The sequence below is a fragment of the Pavona decussata genome, unplaced genomic scaffold (genome assembly GCF_977016875.1).
Source record: "Pavona decussata unplaced genomic scaffold, jaPavDecu1.1 SCAFFOLD_1005, whole genome shotgun sequence".
NCBI classification, from domain to species: domain Eukaryota; kingdom Metazoa; phylum Cnidaria; class Anthozoa; order Scleractinia; family Agariciidae; genus Pavona; species Pavona decussata.
In genome coordinates, this window is record NW_028145967.1 from 5,758 (window position 1) to 24,984 (window position 19,227).

General features: G+C 40.5%; 1 protein-coding gene and 1 pseudogene across 1 annotated transcript; one reads left to right on the forward strand and one right to left on the reverse strand.

Moving 5' to 3' along the window:
* Nucleotides 1–11,043: 11,043 nt before the first annotated feature.
* Nucleotides 11,044–14,118, reverse strand: LOC146448350 (uncharacterized). The gene has a single exon (XM_085102666.1). The coding sequence runs from the start codon at nt 12,991–12,993 to the stop codon at nt 12,061–12,063; it is 933 nt and encodes a 310-aa protein (XP_084958792.1). The 5' UTR covers nt 12,994–14,118; the 3' UTR covers nt 11,044–12,060.
* On the forward strand, nt 13,384–18,721 carry LOC146448351 (uncharacterized; annotated as a pseudogene).
* The last annotated feature ends 506 nt before the right edge of the window (nt 18,722–19,227 follow it).

Here is a 19,227-nt window from a genome sequence, read left to right on the forward strand (position 1 = left end):
CCCTAACTGAGTCTCACAACACTTCCCTCCCCACCCCTCTGCTTTTCACACAAACTTGCAAGTCACTCACCTGCATTTAGGCCACACTCCAGGCTTTGTGTCAGCTTGATGCAATTGATTGTCAACAGCCTGTGTCTCTATGGGGGAGGTCAAAGGGCATTAGAATTAAGTCACCCTGGTTTAAGAAAAACAGCAAATTGGACCAAGCTCAAGGCTACAATACCCTCCCCTCCCCACCCCGGAGCTTTTGACACACAACCGAGAGCTACCCCCCAGCAGTAAGCCCTCACCCTGGGCTAGCTCACAGACTGGTCCTTGACGGCAAGCCCCCTCAAGTTTGGAGAACCACAGAGGCCTGAAGCTGGGCGGTGCCCAGCTTCAGGCCCAGTTCTAGCAGGCACGTTTTTGCAAATTCGCACAGATATCACAGGCAAATAGCTCTCTGGAAGGCAAAAATTGAGTTTGCAGGCAGAATGTACTAAGTCTCGCATGTAGCAGCTCAACTTGGGACAAGCCCACTTAAATTGACTGCTAATATCTACCTGGATTTTCAAAAACATACCTGCACTTAACCTACGCAGAGACAGAAAGTTCACCCTAACTGAGTCTCACAACACTTCCCTCCCCACCCCTCTGCTTTTCACACAAACTTGCAAGTCACTCACCTGCATTTAGGCCACACTCCAGGCTTTGTGTCAGCTTGATGCAATTGATTGTCAACAGCCTGTGTCTCTATGGGGGAGGTCAAAGGGCATTAGAATTAAGTCACCCTGGTTTAAGAAAAACAGCAAATTGGACCAAGCTCAAGGCTACAATACCCTCCCCTCCCCACCCCGGAGCTTTTGACACACAACCGAGAGCTACCCCCCAGCAGTAAGCCCTCACCCTGGGCTAGCTCACAGACTGGTCCTTGACGGCAAGCCCCCTCAAGTTTGGAGAACCACAGAGGCCTGAAGCTGGGCGGTGCCCAGCTTCAGGCCCAGTTCTAGCAGGCACGTTTTTGCAAATTCGCACAGATATCACAGGCAAATAGCTCTCTGGAAGGCAAAAATTGAGTTTGCAGGCAAAATGTACTAAGTCTCGCATGTAGCAGCTCAACTTGGGACAAGCCCACTTAAATTGACTGCTAATATCTACCTGGATTTTCAAAAACATACCTGCACTTAACCTACGCAGAGACAGAAAGTTCACCCTAACTGAGTCTCACAACACTTCCCTCCCCACCCCTCTGCTTTTCACACAAACTTGCAAGTCACTCACCTGCATTTAGGCCACACTCCAGGCTTTGTGTCAGCTTGATGCAATTGATTGTCAACAGCCTGTGTCTCTATGGGGGAGGTCAAAGGGCATTAGAATTAAGTCACCCTGGTTTAAGAAAAACAGCAAATTGGACCAAGCTCAAGGCTACAATACCCTCCCCTCCCCACCCCGGAGCTTTTGACACACAACCGAGAGCTACCCCCCAGCAGTAAGCCCTCACCCTGGGCTAGCTCACAGACTGGTCCTTGACGGCAAGCCCCCTCAAGTTTGGAGAACCACAGAGGCCTGAAGCTGGGCGGTGCCCAGCTTCAGGCCCAGTTCTAGCAGGCACGTTTTTGCAAATTCGCACAGATATCACAGGCAAATAGCTCTCTGGAAGGCAAAAATTGAGTTTGCAGGCAAAATGTACTAAGTCTCGCATGTAGCAGCTCAACTTGGGACAAGCCCACTTAAATTGACTGCTAATATCTACCTGGATTTTCAAAAACATACCTGCACTTAACCTACGCAGAGACAGAAAGTTCACCCTAACTGAGTCTCACAACACTTCCCTCCCCACCCCTCTGCTTTTCACACAAACTTGCAAGTCACTCACCTGCATTTAGGCCACACTCCAGGCTTTGTGTCAGCTTGATGCAATTGATTGTCAACAGCCTGTGTCTCTATGGGGGAGGTCAAAGGGCATTAGAATTAAGTCACCCTGGTTTAAGAAAAACAGCAAATTGGACCAAGCTCAAGGCTACAATACCCTCCCCTCCCCACCCCGGAGCTTTTGACACACAACCGAGAGCTACCCCCCAGCAGTAAGCCCTCACCCTGGGCTAGCTCACAGACTGGTCCTTGACGGCAAGCCCCCTCAAGTTTGGAGAACCACAGAGGCCTGAAGCTGGGCGGTGCCCAGCTTCAGGCCCAGTTCTAGCAGGCACGTTTTTGCAAATTCGCACAGATATCACAGGCAAATAGCTCTCTGGAAGGCAAAAATTGAGTTTGCAGGCAGAATGTACTAAGTCTCGCATGTAGCAGCTCAACTTGGGACAAGCCCACTTAAATTGACTGCTAATATCTACCTGGATTTTCAAAAACATACCTGCACTTAACCTACGCAGAGACAGAAAGTTCACCCTAACTGAGTCTCACAACACTTCCCTCCCCACCCCTCTGCTTTTCACACAAACTTGCAAGTCACTCACCTGCATTTAGGCCACACTCCAGGCTTTGTGTCAGCTTGATGCAATTGATTGTCAACAGCCTGTGTCTCTATGGGGGAGGTCAAAGGGCATTAGAATTAAGTCACCCTGGTTTAAGAAAAACAGCAAATTGGACCAAGCTCAAGGCTACAATACCCTCCCCTCCCCACCCCGGAGCTTTTGACACACAACCGAGAGCTACCCCCCAGCAGTAAGCCCTCACCCTGGGCTAGCTCACAGACTGGTCCTTGACGGCAAGCCCCCTCAAGTTTGGAGAACCACAGAGGCCTGAAGCTGGGCGGTGCCCAGCTTCAGGCCCAGTTCTAGCAGGCACGTTTTTGCAAATTCGCACAGATATCACAGGCAAATAGCTCTCTGGAAGGCAAAAATTGAGTTTGCAGGCAAAATGTACTAAGTCTCGCATGTAGCAGCTCAACTTGGGACAAGCCCACTTAAATTGACTGCTAATATCTACCTGGATTTTCAAAAACATACCTGCACTTAACCTACGCAGAGACAGAAAGTTCACCCTAACTGAGTCTCACAACACTTCCCTCCCCACCCCTCTGCTTTTCACACAAACTTGCAAGTCACTCACCTGCATTTAGGCCACACTCCAGGCTTTGTGTCAGCTTGATGCAATTGATTGTCAACAGCCTGTGTCTCTATGGGGGAGGTCAAAGGGCATTAGAATTAAGTCACCCTGGTTTAAGAAAAACAGCAAATTGGACCAAGCTCAAGGCTACAATACCCTCCCCTCCCCACCCCGGAGCTTTTGACACACAACCGAGAGCTACCCCCCAGCAGTAAGCCCTCACCCTGGGCTAGCTCACAGACTGGTCCTTGACGGCAAGCCCCCTCAAGTTTGGAGAACCACAGAGGCCTGAAGCTGGGCGGTGCCCAGCTTCAGGCCCAGTTCTAGCAGGCACGTTTTTGCAAATTCGCACAGAATTATCACAGGCAAATAGCTCTCTGGAAGGCAAAAATTGAGTTGGCAGGCAAACTGTACTAAGTCTCGCATGTAGCAGCTCAACTTGGGACAAGCCCACTTAAATTGACTGCTAATATTATCACAGGCAAATAGCTCTCTGGAAGGCAAAAATTGAGTTTGCAGGCAAAATGTACTAAGTCTAGCATGTAGCAGCTCAACTCGAGATAAGCCCAGTTACATTGACTGCTAATAATTTATCACAGGCAAATAGCTCTCTGGAAGGCAAAAATTGAGTTTGGAGGCAAACTATACTAATTCTAGCATGTAGCAGCTCAAGGCGGGAGAAGCTCACTTACATTGACCGCTAATAATTATCACAGGCAAATAGCTCTCTGGAAGGCAAAAATTGAGTTTGCTGGCAAAATGTACTAAGTCATTAGCTAGCGTGTAGCAGCTTAAGTCAGGATAAGCTCACTTACATTGACTGCTAATAGTTATCACAGGCAAAGTAAGGTCCCTGGAAGGCAAAAATTGAGTTTGAGGGCAAAAGTTTAAGTTTGGCTAACAGGTGCAGGTCAAGTCGAGATAAGTTACATAGCATGCTGATATTAAAAAAATATATATATTATTATAATTAATATTTGGTCAAGATGGATGGTTATAGGCCTTACTACGGTTTTCGACACCATTTTGATGAGTCGGCAAATAGGCTTGAAATAACAGTTTTTGTATGGAAATCTGATGTCAAATAATTAGCAATTATTTACCAATCTGGAGGCGAATAGAATATTTACCGAGCCACGAAGCCGCTAGGTAAATATCCATGACTTTCACCAACACCGAGGTAAATAAAATAATTGTTTTAGTATATACCACACAAGCTGAATAACTAGTGGACCAAAAAATTAATTTACCTCTGACAAATTATACTGACAAATGGTATGAAATTTTAAAATCTTAGGCAGGCAGTACGCGATTTCTTAATTTTAGAAGTTCTGTCTCGCTTTCTTGCAGCCAAATCAAATTTTTGGAGACACTAATGTCTTGTTTAGTTCTTACAGTGTCATTTCTTCAAATTTTCTGTGAAATTTGTCTTAATGTTGAAACCATGGGCACTAAAAAATATTAGATGTTTTATTGTTTTCATTGTAATTTTCGTGCTCGGCAGTTTTTGTAAACAAGGGATTTAATTTTTATTTTTAGCCTAAGAATATGAGGTTGAAAAGATTAAAAAACTTACCATTTAATTTCATCAACCAAACTTGGTTGCCATTTTTTTAACAGCTGCTTCGTTTATCGAAATAGTTTCCTCTTAAGTAACCATGGCAAAACAGGAAGCCATCTTGTTTTTCTTCTGCTGTTTGGAGGTGAATAGTACTTGACTATAAAGCACCTCCAAAATAGCCAATCAGCGTGTGCGAAAAGTGCTATTCACTTGTGTGGTGTATACTAACTTTTATAAACATCACTTCTGAAAAATTCATGAATTGGAAACTTTTGGCACTAGGAAAGGGATTTTAATAAAAAATTGGAGGGATGTTAAGCTGTGCCAGAAAGCTTCCAGTTGTGTTTTGAATTTTTCCATACATTTCCCTGTATTTTTTCCCGTGAACCATTTTTAGTAGCAGTTTACGGCTGGTTTGCTAGACAATTATTATTCAACACATTGTGACACTGCCCAAATATGGTCATGGTGAATTCAATATATGTCGCCCGCAGACAACAGATACCCTGCGATATAAGTAGTTTTCGTGTGTCGGGGAGAAAAATGGCATGCAGATCAGGGCTTCAAAAAGTAACAGCCTTGCAAGACCACCAAAATATTAATAACGCTGTTTTATACTGAACACAAAGAAGGCAACCAAGTTTGCTGTTAAGAATTGTAATGGTTAGTGTAAAAGCGTTTACTGCTTACCTTTCGGTTTATATTATGAACTGGAAAATTACAGTTCAGCAAAACGTTTGATATATTTTTGGCTAGACTTATGGTTTGTCCCATATTCTAGCAAAGGCTCAGAAATTGCAAACAGTACATGTTTTTCGTAGATTGGTTCTCGCAACCGTTAAACCGAGATCTCGACTCGTCTTGAAGAAATGAAGAAAACCAACGGAGAAAATCCGAGCTCGCTGCACTGAAGTATCCCGAGAAATTTTAGCTTTCAGTGGCAGACAAAATGACGCCGAGTACAAAGCAATTATTCTCAGAAGCATCAGAGCCGCTTAAAAAACTGTTCGTTTCTTAAAAGATCCAGAGTTCTTGCAAGCAACAAGGTACTAGATGTGTTTGTCAAAACACTGAGGAAAGATCGTGAAATTGCTTGCGTAGTAAACAAAGAAACAGTCTCACCCAAGAAATCATTGTAAAGCTTTTCCAGTCTGTTCAGCTCGGCCCGGCTGAACAAATCCTTCCCAGCTTAAAAAAAAGTTGGTTTTTAGCTTTTGTGGCCTCAATTTGTGGAAAATTTTGCCGGAGCGATGGCCACACCAGACGAGTACTCAATTTTTTTTAATTTGATGCAATTAGCGCTCTCGATTTCATTCAAACTTGAATTGAAAGCTTCCATTGTCATGCATGCCGCTCCGCGCGCGGGAAAATGTTACAAGTTTCTTTTTCTTTTCTTTTGTTTTTTTTTTTTTTTGACAAATAAAGATCGCCTCCAGCTTTTATGCTATAAACCTCAGTCCTTTGTTATCAATGTGTTCAATAACAAGACAATTATCCTGCTCAATATTGCGGGAATATCGCCTGATTTTACTCAGCCGACGGCCTCGTCGGCTAAGTAAAGGCGATATCCTGCGTGATTTCGCAGGATAATCGTTAATGCATGGAAAGTTCAAAACGCGACTGGACAGCTACATCCCTCCAATTTTTTTTCTTTTAAAAATCCTTTTCCTGGTGCCAAAAGTTTCCAATTCATGAATTTTTCAGAAGCGATGTTTTATAATATTATTTGACATCGGATTTTCATACAAACACAGTTATTTCAAGTCTGTTTGCCTACTCGTCAAAATGGCGTCGAAAACCGTGATAAGGCCTTTATAATTGTCCAATTTTTTTTTTCGCGTTTTATCTCGTCTCGGTCCATAAAAACGCAAAAAACGCAAATAAAGAGCGAGGCCAATATCCAGCCATCTTGACCGAACAAGCTTGGTCAATAAAGGATTTATTATATGGCTTAAATTAATATCTTCAAGTTAAACTACAACAACAAAACAAAACGGAATATGCAACTGTTCTGTTCGGAAAGATATTCTTCACTGACTAGCCGGCCGGTATAGGATATATTATCATTTTTGGATTAGCATGTAATCACAGAAAACAAGGAATCGTAAATTATCCTAACGCTCTAACTTTATAATGGTTTAAAGGGAGCATACAATTATCAAGTACGAAAAATTTAGATTTTCCCAAGTGCAAGATTCGGCAAACTCGCCATTTTCAGCCGATAGCGCCATGCGGTAAATTAATAAATATTTTCACACATTTTTCGCCCTCCAATCAATAATTCTTGAATGAAACAATACATTTTAAAATTAGATGCAAACATAAGCCGAAAAATAGGGCGGGTAAAGCAGACAACTGGGCGAAACTTTGAAAAGATTTTGTTGTTTACAACAACCAAGTCAAGCGGCTAAATTTAAATCGTGACCTTCTTCGGTAAACTTGAGAAAAACATTCTTCGGAACTGCTCTAAGTCACTGAAACACTTAACGCAACTTTCACTACGCTGTGATTTTATTACATTCATTGCAAACCTAGAGAACTAATCAATTTAGTACTTGACTAGAGACATACAATGAGTTTTAAAAAATAAACTTATCTACACACAGAGCAACTCACCGCTGATTCAACTCATTCATTGTGGCTGAAGCAAAATTTTCACTACACCAGGATGAATCCATTCTCTTTCCTTTCGTATAGGTAGATATTGACAGTTTACCGAACATATTAGTAAGTATTTTCCCGCAGAACAACGAGAAAATCGAATAAAATATTGCGTTGATGCTCGGGATTAAACTTTCGATGCCAAGCGGCACGGACGGTCAAAGGGTGATCCAGAGCGGGCATCAGAGAGAGCTCCAATCACAGCGCACGATTTGTCTCATTTTTCCCGCTCACGGAGCCAGCCATATAATATAATATTTTTTTTCAATAAGACGGGCCGATTGTTGTGCAAAAATCGGCCCGATCGATCGGTCGTGTAAATTAGCTTTAAATACCGTTTCCAATTTTTTTAAAATTTAGACACCAACTTACAGGATTCAGTGGAGTTTTTACAACCTAAAATTTTGCTTTACAACCACAGGCAGCAAGAGCTGATTTCCTTCCTTCTGAAAATTAGATTCTAAATTTATAGGTCTTTCATTTCCTAAGTTTTCCTAGCCATGTTACAGAGAAGCTAATTCGCCAACAGTCAGCATTATTTACAAGCGATTTTGGAGAGAAGACAATGTCTATTTGTAGAGTATCAAGTTCAATTTATTTTATTACATACGGCTTTATTGCGCGAATTAACACTATGCGAGACAGTAAGAATGTGAGCTGTCTGGCTAAATAACAATCAATTGCACCGTAGAGCAATTTGAAGATTTCTTTGATGTGGACATCAAAATAGGATCGAGAGAAAGTATTTATAACATAGAACGCGTGCTTTCCTATTCCTATTGGTGTCATTATGGTACATTCCTGTGATGTAATCGGTCTGTACATTGTACGTGACATCTGAACTAAAGTTTGAAGGAGGCGTGATATGTAATACGTTATCGGCTGCTTTCAGAATTGAAAAGAATGTTCAGGAATTTACGAGATTACTTTCCTAGTTGCTAAATAAACGACAACTCATTGCCACTTTCCACAAATTAATGTCTTCAGTTGCACGTTAAAGCAAAGAAAATGGCTTCGATTTCTGGTTTAGGGTCCGAGGCACGCGTCCGTCTGGCAAACCACTCAGCAAGCACATGCGATAGGCAAGTGACAATCGATGTAAACAAGTTAGTGTATCGATTCGACCCCGACAGCCGCTGGACATATTTCCGAGATGGTGCTCCTCTGGCAAGTTCAGTTGAAAGAGGGCTTAAGAAAACTAGGTCTAAACTTCAAAAGGTTTACGTTAACAAACAGAGAAAAATAACTGCACGGAAAAACAGACCTCATCGAGAACTAGCACGAATGTCTTTGATTTGTTCTTGCGACCAAGGCTGTTTAATGAGACGGCCACCAGCTGAATGTCGTCAATTAATACAGCTCCTACGACAAAGCTTCTATCAGAAAAGTTATAATGAACAGAATTACATTCTTTCGGGACTAATGGAAGTCAGCGTTTGTCCGAGTGGAGTCAGGAGAGTTACCTACAGAATACCAACTTTAGGAAGAGTTTGTCGTGGCGCGTTTGAGAAATGTTATGCATTTTCTAACGCGAAAATCAAAGTTCTGCTTAGGAAAATGAACGCCGATGGTGTCACAATTCAGCAAGACATGAGAGGGCGGCATGGAAATAATGCAAGAACACTTTTGCCAGAGGCGCGGAAGGCTGTCATTGACTTTATCTGCTCGTATAAGGCGGATGCGTCACATTATCGAAGAGCAAGGACTCAGAAGAGGTACTTTGACTCAAATGTGTCCATGAGGAAGATGTGGCGTGACTTCGTTGCAAAGAACCCTGATTTTAAAACGAACCGGTCACAGATAAAAAATAGGGGTCCTGTGATAAGTTTTTCCTCTTTTAGAAACATTTTTAATCTAAACTTGCGAGACATGTTTAGTTTTCGAAAAGCTAGGATGGATACTTGTCAGTACTGCGATCAAATGGAAAACCAAATCAATACTCTGTGTTTAGAAATTAACCACGGTAACGCAGAACGCGTCAGTGAGTTAGAGCGTCTACGACAGGAACACGACGCACACCAGCTAGAAAGTGAAACGAGATTCGCTTCTCAAAAATATGACATGGTTGTTCTTTCAAAGAGACAGTAATTTTAAGAACTGTTCCTTAAAAAAACTGTTTTGCGTATGCAGTCAGTCTCACATCGCAGCGCTGTGCATTTAATTTATATTATTTTGAATAGAACTCCGACTTTTTCTTAATAAACTGTGTTTAAATTTAGAAGTGCCTTTTAGTTTTATCTGTATTTAACCTGCTACAACGAAAATCCCAGCGTCATATGGTACCTTGGCTGTTTTTTAAAGAAGACGGAAATATAATACTCGTGTTATTATGTTTAGAGACTAAGTTCTCTTAAATTCACGTATTTTTATGGACCGGTCTGTATAAACACAAAAGAAAAAAAATAAGCTTGGTCAGTAAAGGAGTTGTTTTACGGCTTTACTGTCTAAAGCATAGCACAAAGGAGACTGACAACTTTTCTGTTCAGTGCTTGGAAAGAAACTTTTACGGTGAAAAAAAATATATTTTCAGTGGATTTACATTTCCATGTAATCTGATGGAAAACGGGCTATCGAAAAATAACTCTTAGAGCCTGGAAATTACGTTCGGATACAAGTTTGACATCTAATGAGCATAACACAGAGGTAATCTTTAAATGTACAGGAAGTCTTTGACGAATCAATCGTGTTAAGCATCTGCTTGATAATTCCACTACTGGTGTCGGTGTTGAATGCTATCGTATTTAGCAAGCTTTTCTGTTCCCCCTCTGTTTGGTCTAACATCACAAAGAGGAACGTTCCATGCGTTCAGACAGTGCAGAATTTAGCCGTTCGCATTGCAACTGGAGTAAAGTTAAGACATACCATCACCTCACGCCATCTTGAAAACCGCTTCACTGGTTGCCATAATGACTTTTAAATGTGTTAAAGGACTCGCCCAGCCCTATTTCAGAAAAAAACTTAATTAAGAAAAAGAGCGTTGTGTACTCTCCTCATACCAGAAACATCAATAAGTAAATAACATGGGCTCCTTAAACCAGGGGTTTCTATATTCTTAATGAAATGAGGTAGAAATTTATAAATAAGTCTTTTCACTTGTTAAAACAGACATTGCCGATAAAGGCGCTACGAAAGAACAGGTTTATTTTGCTATATGACTTGAGCGTGCAATTAGTTGTTTATGCCATTTGGCGCGCGAGGGCCGAATTGGCATTATTTTCAAACCACAAAGCGTACGTTTGTTACACATTTCTCAGCGTCTATAATAAGTTCCGGTGATTCAGGTGGAAACTGTATTACCATATAAGTTCATGGATCTCCGGGTACGCCTGAATATGGAATACAGCCAAGCCAGACACTCTGCGTCGTTTCTGTTCTTCCGTGTGACTTCGTGTCGAAGTGTAAAAAAAAAAAAAAAAAAAAACAGTGAAAGCCTAATTAAACTTTCAACAATAGGCACGCTATATATGCACCCGAACGATTGCTGGAAATCGCGCAATCGAATCACCAAAAACACACGGAACTTCAAGGTAGTGATACCATTAAATCTATTAAGTCATCCGTATTATTAAGTTCAGCCTTACTCACAGGCCTGAGTGTGAAGGGCTCGGCGCGCTAACTTAACAACTTTATTCCTGAAAAGAAGGCTAAAAGATGTTACGCCACAGTCATGCACGTCACCGATCTGTAGCGAATTGAGTTTCAAATCTTCATTGAATAACAAAAGCAAAAATTCATTTCATTGTATTAGATCTAAATCAGATTGCATATTAAGTCCTATATTAAAATATATCAATTTGTAGGTAGAGTCCTTTGTTAACTCTTTGCATAAAGCTCAACTGATGTTTATGAGACAGTTAGAGACATTGTTTGGTAAAACATCTGATTACTCTCTAAGAAACAACGATTTCAGCTGCCTTAAGGATTGATATCAGACGCTATGCCAAACACTAAAGTAACACTAATTTGGTTACTTGGGCCGTGATCTGTAGTGTTAATTATTCAGCCGAGGTCAATGCCTTGCATTGCCTCTGAGCGTTCAAATAAAACACGACTTACAGGGCATAATTACACTTAGTCAACACTGAACAAGGGCTGTGACCATCAGCGCCATGAATCAATTAGTAGTATGGTAAAAACAATGGCACCCAATGAGAGTTTTCTCTCAGATCATTTGAAACGCTTTTTTTAGGCTATCTGGAGTGCCTTTAAAGCTCTGTAGATTCATTTAAAGCTGCGCTATAATATTTTTATCTGTTCGGTCATTCTAGGGGAACTTGAATCTTTTCGAAATTACTAGGGCATTTTTGTCCATTTCCCAAAAAAATTAGGTCTTATTTCCTTTCCGAAAATCTTAGCTGACCTTTTCTCGGTACCCGAAACGACATTTTATCAATCCGAAAACACCAGGCCTTAAATTTCCCATATCACGAAAGTTCAAGGCGAAAATTATTTTTAGAAAATTGTAGGGGATTAAGGGCCTTCCGAACAGACAATCAGTACCGAAACGATCCGTTGGGTGCCCCTGTAAAAACTTGTTCGAAAAAAATACCATTTGTTAAAATGTGCTATTGTTATACGCCCCCACCCCCTTATATTTAAGTAAACGACATTCAGTGGAAATTACTTATATTTATTAAACTCATGCAGTGAATGTGAAAACTGCATCTAATACAACATTAGTACAACTTTACTTAAGGTCCTTCTTGCTGCAGCACCAACTCAGTTGTCATAACGTCTTTTCGACATTTCGTTTCGAGCTAGTGAATACTAAAATCCTATTTATTTCTTCATTATTTTCACTGTGCGGCGTTATCATTTTCATCATCAGTAGAAGGCAGTGATTCATAAAATCGAACAGCATGTTCAGATAAGTATTTCTGTGCTAATTTAACACAAGATCGTTTAACGTCCTCGCGTACCGGCCTCCTTTCTTGTCGTAAATTAGTGAGAAGTTCTGGTCTTAGCTCAGTAGCTTGTTTCTTCTTTATAAAGGAAACTTTCCGCGGTAATTGTTTAGGATTTATTTTGAATCTAATGAAGACGTTATCAGGATGATGGACCAGCTGAAGCTCCCCCTCTTCATTGACTCGTTCTCCATATCCGAAATTGAGCCAGGCGATGTTTTTGACCTCAAACCTTTCCCCTTCTAAGTCCTCGTTACGGCTTACGTACTGTAGTCGAAGGAAAGATTTGTAGTCCTTTATCATGTCTAGGGTAACGCAATGCACTGTGACGCCGGATAGTTTTTCTTGTTCCAAAACTGTTGCCCATTTTAGCGGGGTGTCAATAACTTCGTGCTTTTGGAAGAGCGTTTGTATATTTCCAAATCGTCTATCGCAAACGGAGTAAGTGTGGCCCTCAAGCAAAAATTTCAAGTCAGCTCTTAGAAATTGTCCCCTTCTTACTACATGGTCCAGGTAGAAAAACAGGAAGCATTCCTTGAATTGTCCAGGAGCATTATCACACCAAATAATTAAATGGTCATGCTTTCCAAGCTTATTTTCAAGTTGAATGAGCAAATAATCCATTAAAGATATCACCTCGTTTGGTCCAGTGGTACCGATAGTTTCATCGTACAGAAAACAATGAATGTTTTCTTCGTTGGCGCAGTATATACCCAAGTGGTGTGTTCTAAGCCTCGTGCAGTAATACGCGTCTTGGGAACTGACTTTGGGTGTCTTGAGCGATTTATCAAAATCCAGCTGCAAGGTAATTGTTCTTGGGAACATATCTCTGTGAATATAATGTGTTTCAATATCTAATTATATAAAGAAACCCGTTATATTTATCCTTTGGCAAGCGTATTTATTTTAGCTGGAAGATACGAGAAGCTTCTTGTGACGTGAAACTGGTAAGTTACAGGAGCGTTCTAGAAGAGATTAAGATTTCGCAATTGCAATCACTGCTGCAGATGCAGTAATTACAGTAGTCCCGTCTATTTTTCTCCTTTTACTTATTCATTTATTACGCAAGGAACGTGCATACAATAAATTGATAATTAGACCATGTACCTTAATTTATTACGAAGTAAAACAAGTGCCAGTCTCAGACATTAAGGATAATTCGGAAGGAAGTTTTTGTGTACAACAGCACGACAGGGGGTGTTTTTGTAGAACTGCATGCCATCTGGTGCAGACATCATAGATAATTGCTCAATTATCGGGCAACCAGACCACTTGAGATACAATGAAGAGGGTATATTTGTTTTACTTTTCGCGAATGTTCGAGTGATTGCTGGAGGAAAGGAGCCAAAAAACTAGGACTCTATACTGGCCTAAGATCTGTTTATCACTAGGTTAGGTTTCAGTTATATAACATCTCGTTGAACTATTGGATAGAGCTTCTGATGACAATTTGATTTTTGCGTGTTTCCAAGCCACGCTCTGCTGCTTCCGTCTTTTTTTTTTCCGCGAATTGTAATTAACTGGTCCGAGCCTGTGGAACTTTGCACCCACTAAACGTTTTCAAAACAATCGTATCTGATTGCATTATTTTGGTAGAACAGGGCAGGGGACGGTGGAGCCTATTTTCAACTGGGGGGCTTGAAAACGAGCGCCGGGTTCGCGAGTCATCCTCCCCCAGAAAATTCTGAAATCGAGAGGCTCGGAAATGGTTTTTCAACATTTTCTATGAGATATTTTCTGCCAAAAAGTTTCCGACAGTTTTTGTATAAGGTCGTAGCTTTGTAAATCCTCGTCACGAAATAAAGCAAGTACGATTCAAACACTACTTTCATCTAGCGGATATACTTTTATGTATTCTACGTCTTTTCTAATGAAAATAACTTGCGAGCATGAATCAAATTAACGTTAACAGAAGTAGTTTACTATTCAGTCAAAAATGTCAAGAGACACGATCCGGTCCCTTGCTCAAAAATGACAACAATCTGACGGAGTCAATAAAAGTAACTAAATGTTTTAACAACTATAAAATGGTCTTTTACAACATATTATTACAAGTTTTGCTCCATGAGTCGATAGTTCAGTGTAGCAACGGCAATCTTATTTCTTAACACAATAGTTAATGAAAATCCGCCACCGTGAATTTCCCGAAATTTCTCTTGCGATTGTCATTTTATGATACAAAAGCATTGGCAACCGGTACCAGGCAAATGCCATCCAGTCTTGTCTTGTGAGTGTTTAGGATGGACAGATTATTAAATCGTGCTCGACACATTTGAGAAAGAAGCCAGGTTTTCCACTCATCTAGCGGTTGAAAACGCTCTCCTGTTAAACTGGTAGCAGGATTAACGTGTATTAGATTACAGACTTTTGTTACTTAGCCAATGAAATCTCGTTCGTGTACATTCAAAGTTTTCGCGTCGCGCGTCACTTGCGCTTCTTGTAAACAAGAAATGCTGGCTGGTTGAAGCGCTCCTTTATAGCAGATGTTAAGCAATCTTATGCTCCAAAGTATAGTCCTTGGTAGTAGTCAAGAGCTGTGCTCGGATGATGTGGCTCACTAGTGCCCACTTCATAACGTGAATGAGCGCGCCGTTTTCTTGGGAGCATCTTCTTTCTCTTTTATTCTTCGTTTGTTCCCCATACTAAAACAAAATAAATTGCTGTATTCGCAAGAGGTAGAGGGGGGCTACTCCCCCCCCCCCTCCCCAGCATACCCTGACCCGCCGTCCCCGCAGGGTACAATAATCTTCATGGGGAAAATATAATTTGGAATAACGTTCTACCGTAATGAAGAGTTTCAGTGTGTCGAAGTCTGATTAGTTCAACACAATTACTTTACTTTTTATATAGCGAGTCCAACGTCCCTGACGGATTGTTGTAAGCAAGTAAGTATATCACAAGATTTTCAGTTATGCCATATGCTGCTAACCTCAAATTCCATGCGGCATAGCGATGTTTCAAAAGCTAAAGCGCTTTAGCTAATAATCAGCGTATTGTGAGCTTACGTCGAGCGCGCGTACTGTTCAGTAAAAGTGCCTTAATTTGCTATCGTGAAGCAACTAATTCTCAAGAAGAAGCGTGGGGCAAAATGTCCTTTTCTAAAACGATTTATTACTTTTGCTGTTGCGAAAGGAAACGAACACAGGTTTGTACCAACAGAAGACATATTCCGAGAGTATTGCGCTGCGGTGCCTGTGTGGACTGAAGATGACAGTCTGCATGGCCAGACTAAATACCTGATGAAGAAGACAGGTTTTTATAAGGCAAGTATAACAGTATCTCAATGCTGCCAGTTTTGCAGTCCTAAATTGGGCTACCTTTTATCCAGAGTATTTTGGCCATTAGTTATGAGTGAAAGAGTAACTTTCTTTGTCTAATGGGCATAATCTTATCTTCAGTGTAGAAATAAATTAATGGCCTTAAAATTATTTTCCAACACAGTTTCGTGGAATTCAATTTTATCGTAAATTTATCCGCTTCCCATTCGGGATACACGTCACACAGTTCCAACAATAAATTGAGGATATATTTTCAACGAACACACGTTTTTTTTTTCTGAACAGTACTTCGGGACATGTAAAACTTCAAAACTACCGTAGTCTTCTCATTTGTTCACCTTTTACGTGCCACTGGCCTTAGCATATTTCTCGTTTTCATTGAGAATTATCGTAAATACAAATGAGACCTTCTATTTGTAGTCGAACCAGCTGTGACTGTGATCACAGTTGAAGTCAGTTAGTCAGTTACAGGGAGTCACCTTCCTAGGAAAACAACTTTCCTTCGTCAAATTGTCGTATGTCTTTTCTTGGAAGGGAAGCCACACAAATGTTGGTCACCAATGGGCACTTTCAGAATGTTTCTACTGTTTTATTGACAAATATGGAGCGGTACAGTACAACACAACAAAATACAATACTGAAATGTATACTTACAAAAAACACTAAACTGAGGTTAAGAAAAACTACTTACAACTTGATATCTCCTATTTTCAACTCAATTTTTAATCCCACAGCTGGACTCCATTATGGTATACAATTTTCTGACAAGTTGCACAACAATACCAGTCTACCGTTTTAATGCTTTCTTTCTTTGTTTTTATCAAGATAGATCCTTTTGAAGGTTACCCCCAAAATCTACTAATTTAGGGCGCTACCCCAAGGACTCAAGGCAGAATGCCAATGTGAAGCCCTTCGTATCAATTAAGAACACAGACCATCCCCGTGTTTTCTTTGTTACCCTTCGTGATATTACAAAGAATACGGAACTTCTGTGGAACTATAACGATGCTGAGTGGGAAATCCAGCAACAAAGGCAAACTCTTCTTTTTAAGTGAATCGCAATACACTCTTTTCTTTTCATAACAATGTTATTTTTTCCGGCCCAGACTGAATACTCTTCTTTTTCTGCCGATGTTAGGCTTAAAATATTCTTGTGAGTATTCTCAGATTTTAGCGTGTGACATTCAGTTTATCAGTTGGCTAGTTTTGCCGTTTAGAGAAAGGAATCATTTTATCCTGTTTTGTTAAAACATATAACTGTATTGTATTTACAAATTTTCAACACAAAATTACATTCTTTTCAAATCTCGGGCTCGGGTTTATTTTTTAAAATATTCTTAAATTCCCCCAAAAATCTCAGCTTCGAAATTCTAATGAAATACATTCCTATAAACAGAAAAGAGTGTTCCGTTTCAGAAACCTATCTCTTGTATTTGACTATTAAATAAAAACTAGAGTGGCTAAACTAACGCGTCTTTCGCGTATTTATCATTCATTCTGCGTAAAGAGAAAGGTTTGACAAGAAGGTAGCTCTAGAGAGACACCATGTATTTTGCTCCCACTTGAGCGTTTAATATTCACAACTACAGTCAACACCCTGACAACACGAACAGCAGCAAGGTCCAAGGCGAAAATAAATTATAGACGTTTCAAAGAAATAAATTCCCGCTATTACGGACAGTCGCTATTTAGAACACTAACTTATGGTCCCGAGGGTGTCCACAATAAAAGGAGTTGGCTGTATTGATTAAAACTTATTATGCTTCCTTTGATGTCCTGTCTTTCTAGACCCGAAAAAACTACTCAAACGAAACCGAACGCTTCATTAATCGGAATAAATCGAGGTTGATAAAACAACTGCGTTCGATTGATTTTGACGATCGAACTGTTGCAAAACAAACAAGAGCGATGGAGCCCTTAGGTTAGAGGACTTTATGTCTTGTAGGGAGTTTCTCTTTATGAACCAAGAAAAAAACGCTTTCATCTCGGTTTGCCGACCTTTCTTAATATAATCATCAGCATTCAATTCTCAGCCGTGTACATCTAACGTAAATTGAATAATTAACCAACAAGGAACGACAAGTTTTAGCCATGAAGACATCATTTGCGTCCCAGCTTATCTCACCACTCATTTCCAAGTGTGACCATCCAACAGCCATTTGTCATTCTGTGAATCCACATGGTGGGATTTTTCTCCCAACGGATCTCCTCATAGGTGCCAGGAAAAAAGTTCGCATGCCATTTCAAACAATTATTCTCCTGTTTGGATGTGAGATTTTCGGCTTTTTCATTAGAAAACGCAATTATTTAATTTGTTATATAATGTGGTTTTGTATACATCAGCTGATAACAGCGTAAAGCATTTGCGATGAGCAAAAGAGAAAATGAAAAATACCCCACATTACTGGGAGGGGTGATTATGCAAGGAAATGACAGAGTAATTACATTTAGCGAGAAATTATTTCATGGTAGCCATGGACTTTAAGTGAGTTTAAACAAAAACTACATGGTAGTTTATCTACTTAGGTAAGGTTCCGTAAAGCCTCCAATATCTCAACTTTCCAACATCAACGCTGGTTTATAGAAATTCCCCTAGAGGACAAAAACAAAACAAAGTAAGAACAAGATAAATTAAACCAAGAATCAGTAAAATAAAAAAAATATTAAGAAAATATTATACTTATTTTCTGTCAATTAACCAAAAAATAATTAAAAAGTAAAATAGCTCCTCAGCAATATTATAGTAATCTTTATTGTGTCCAATTTCAAATCGACTCAGATAATTCCGCGATGAAAAATCCAGTTCAACGTTCAACGTCCCGAACTGGAGTACACAATTTTTTCTTTTTAACTTACAAGGTATCATAGGCAAACACCTCCCTGCAAAGAAAAAATTAAGTTTGCAGCCAAAATATATTTACTACGTCTTAGCATGTAGCAGGTCAAGTCTGAACAAACTCACTTACATTAATTGCTAAAAAATTATCATCAGCAAATAGCTCCCTGGAAGGCAAAAATTGAGTTTGCAGGTAAAATGTACTAAGTCTCGCATGTAGCAGCTCAACTTGGCATAAGCCCACTTAAATTGACTGCTAATAATTATCACAGGCAAATAGCTCTCTGGAAGGCAAAAATTGAGGTTTGCAGGCAAAATGTACTTAGTCTCGCATGTAGCAGCTCAACTTGGGACAAGCCCACTTAAATTGACTGCTAATATCTACCTGGATTTTCAAAAACATACCTGCACTTAACCTACGCAGAGACAGAAAGTTCACCCTAACTGAGTCTCACAACACTTCCCTCCCCACCCCTCTGCTTTTCACACAAACTTGCAAGTCACTCACCTGCATTTAGGCCACACTCCAGGCTTTGTGTCAGCTTGATGCAATTGATTGTCAACAGCCTGTGTCTCTATGGGGGAGGTCAAAGGGCATTAGAATTAAGTCACCCTGGTTTAAGAAAAACAGCAAATTGGACCAAGCTCAAGGCTACAATACCCTCCCCTCCCCACCCCGGAGCTTTTGACACACAACCGAGAGCTACCCCCCAGCAGTAAGCCCTCACCCTGGGCTAGCTCACAGACTGGTCCTTGACGGCAAGCCCCCTCAAGTTTGGAGAACCACAGAGGCCTGAAGCTGGGCGGTGCCCAGCTTCAGGCCCAGTTCTAGCAGGCACGTTTTTGCAAATTCGCACAGATATCACAGGCAAATAGCTCTCTGGAAGGCAAAAATTGAGTTTGCAGGCAAAATGTACTAAGTCTCGCATGTAGCAGCTCAACTTG

Excerpts from the sequence above, each read along its gene's own strand:
- LOC146448350 (XM_085102666.1), bottom strand. The coding sequence starts at position 12,993 with ATGTTCCCAAGAACAATTACCTTGCAGCTGGATTTTGATAAATCGCTC.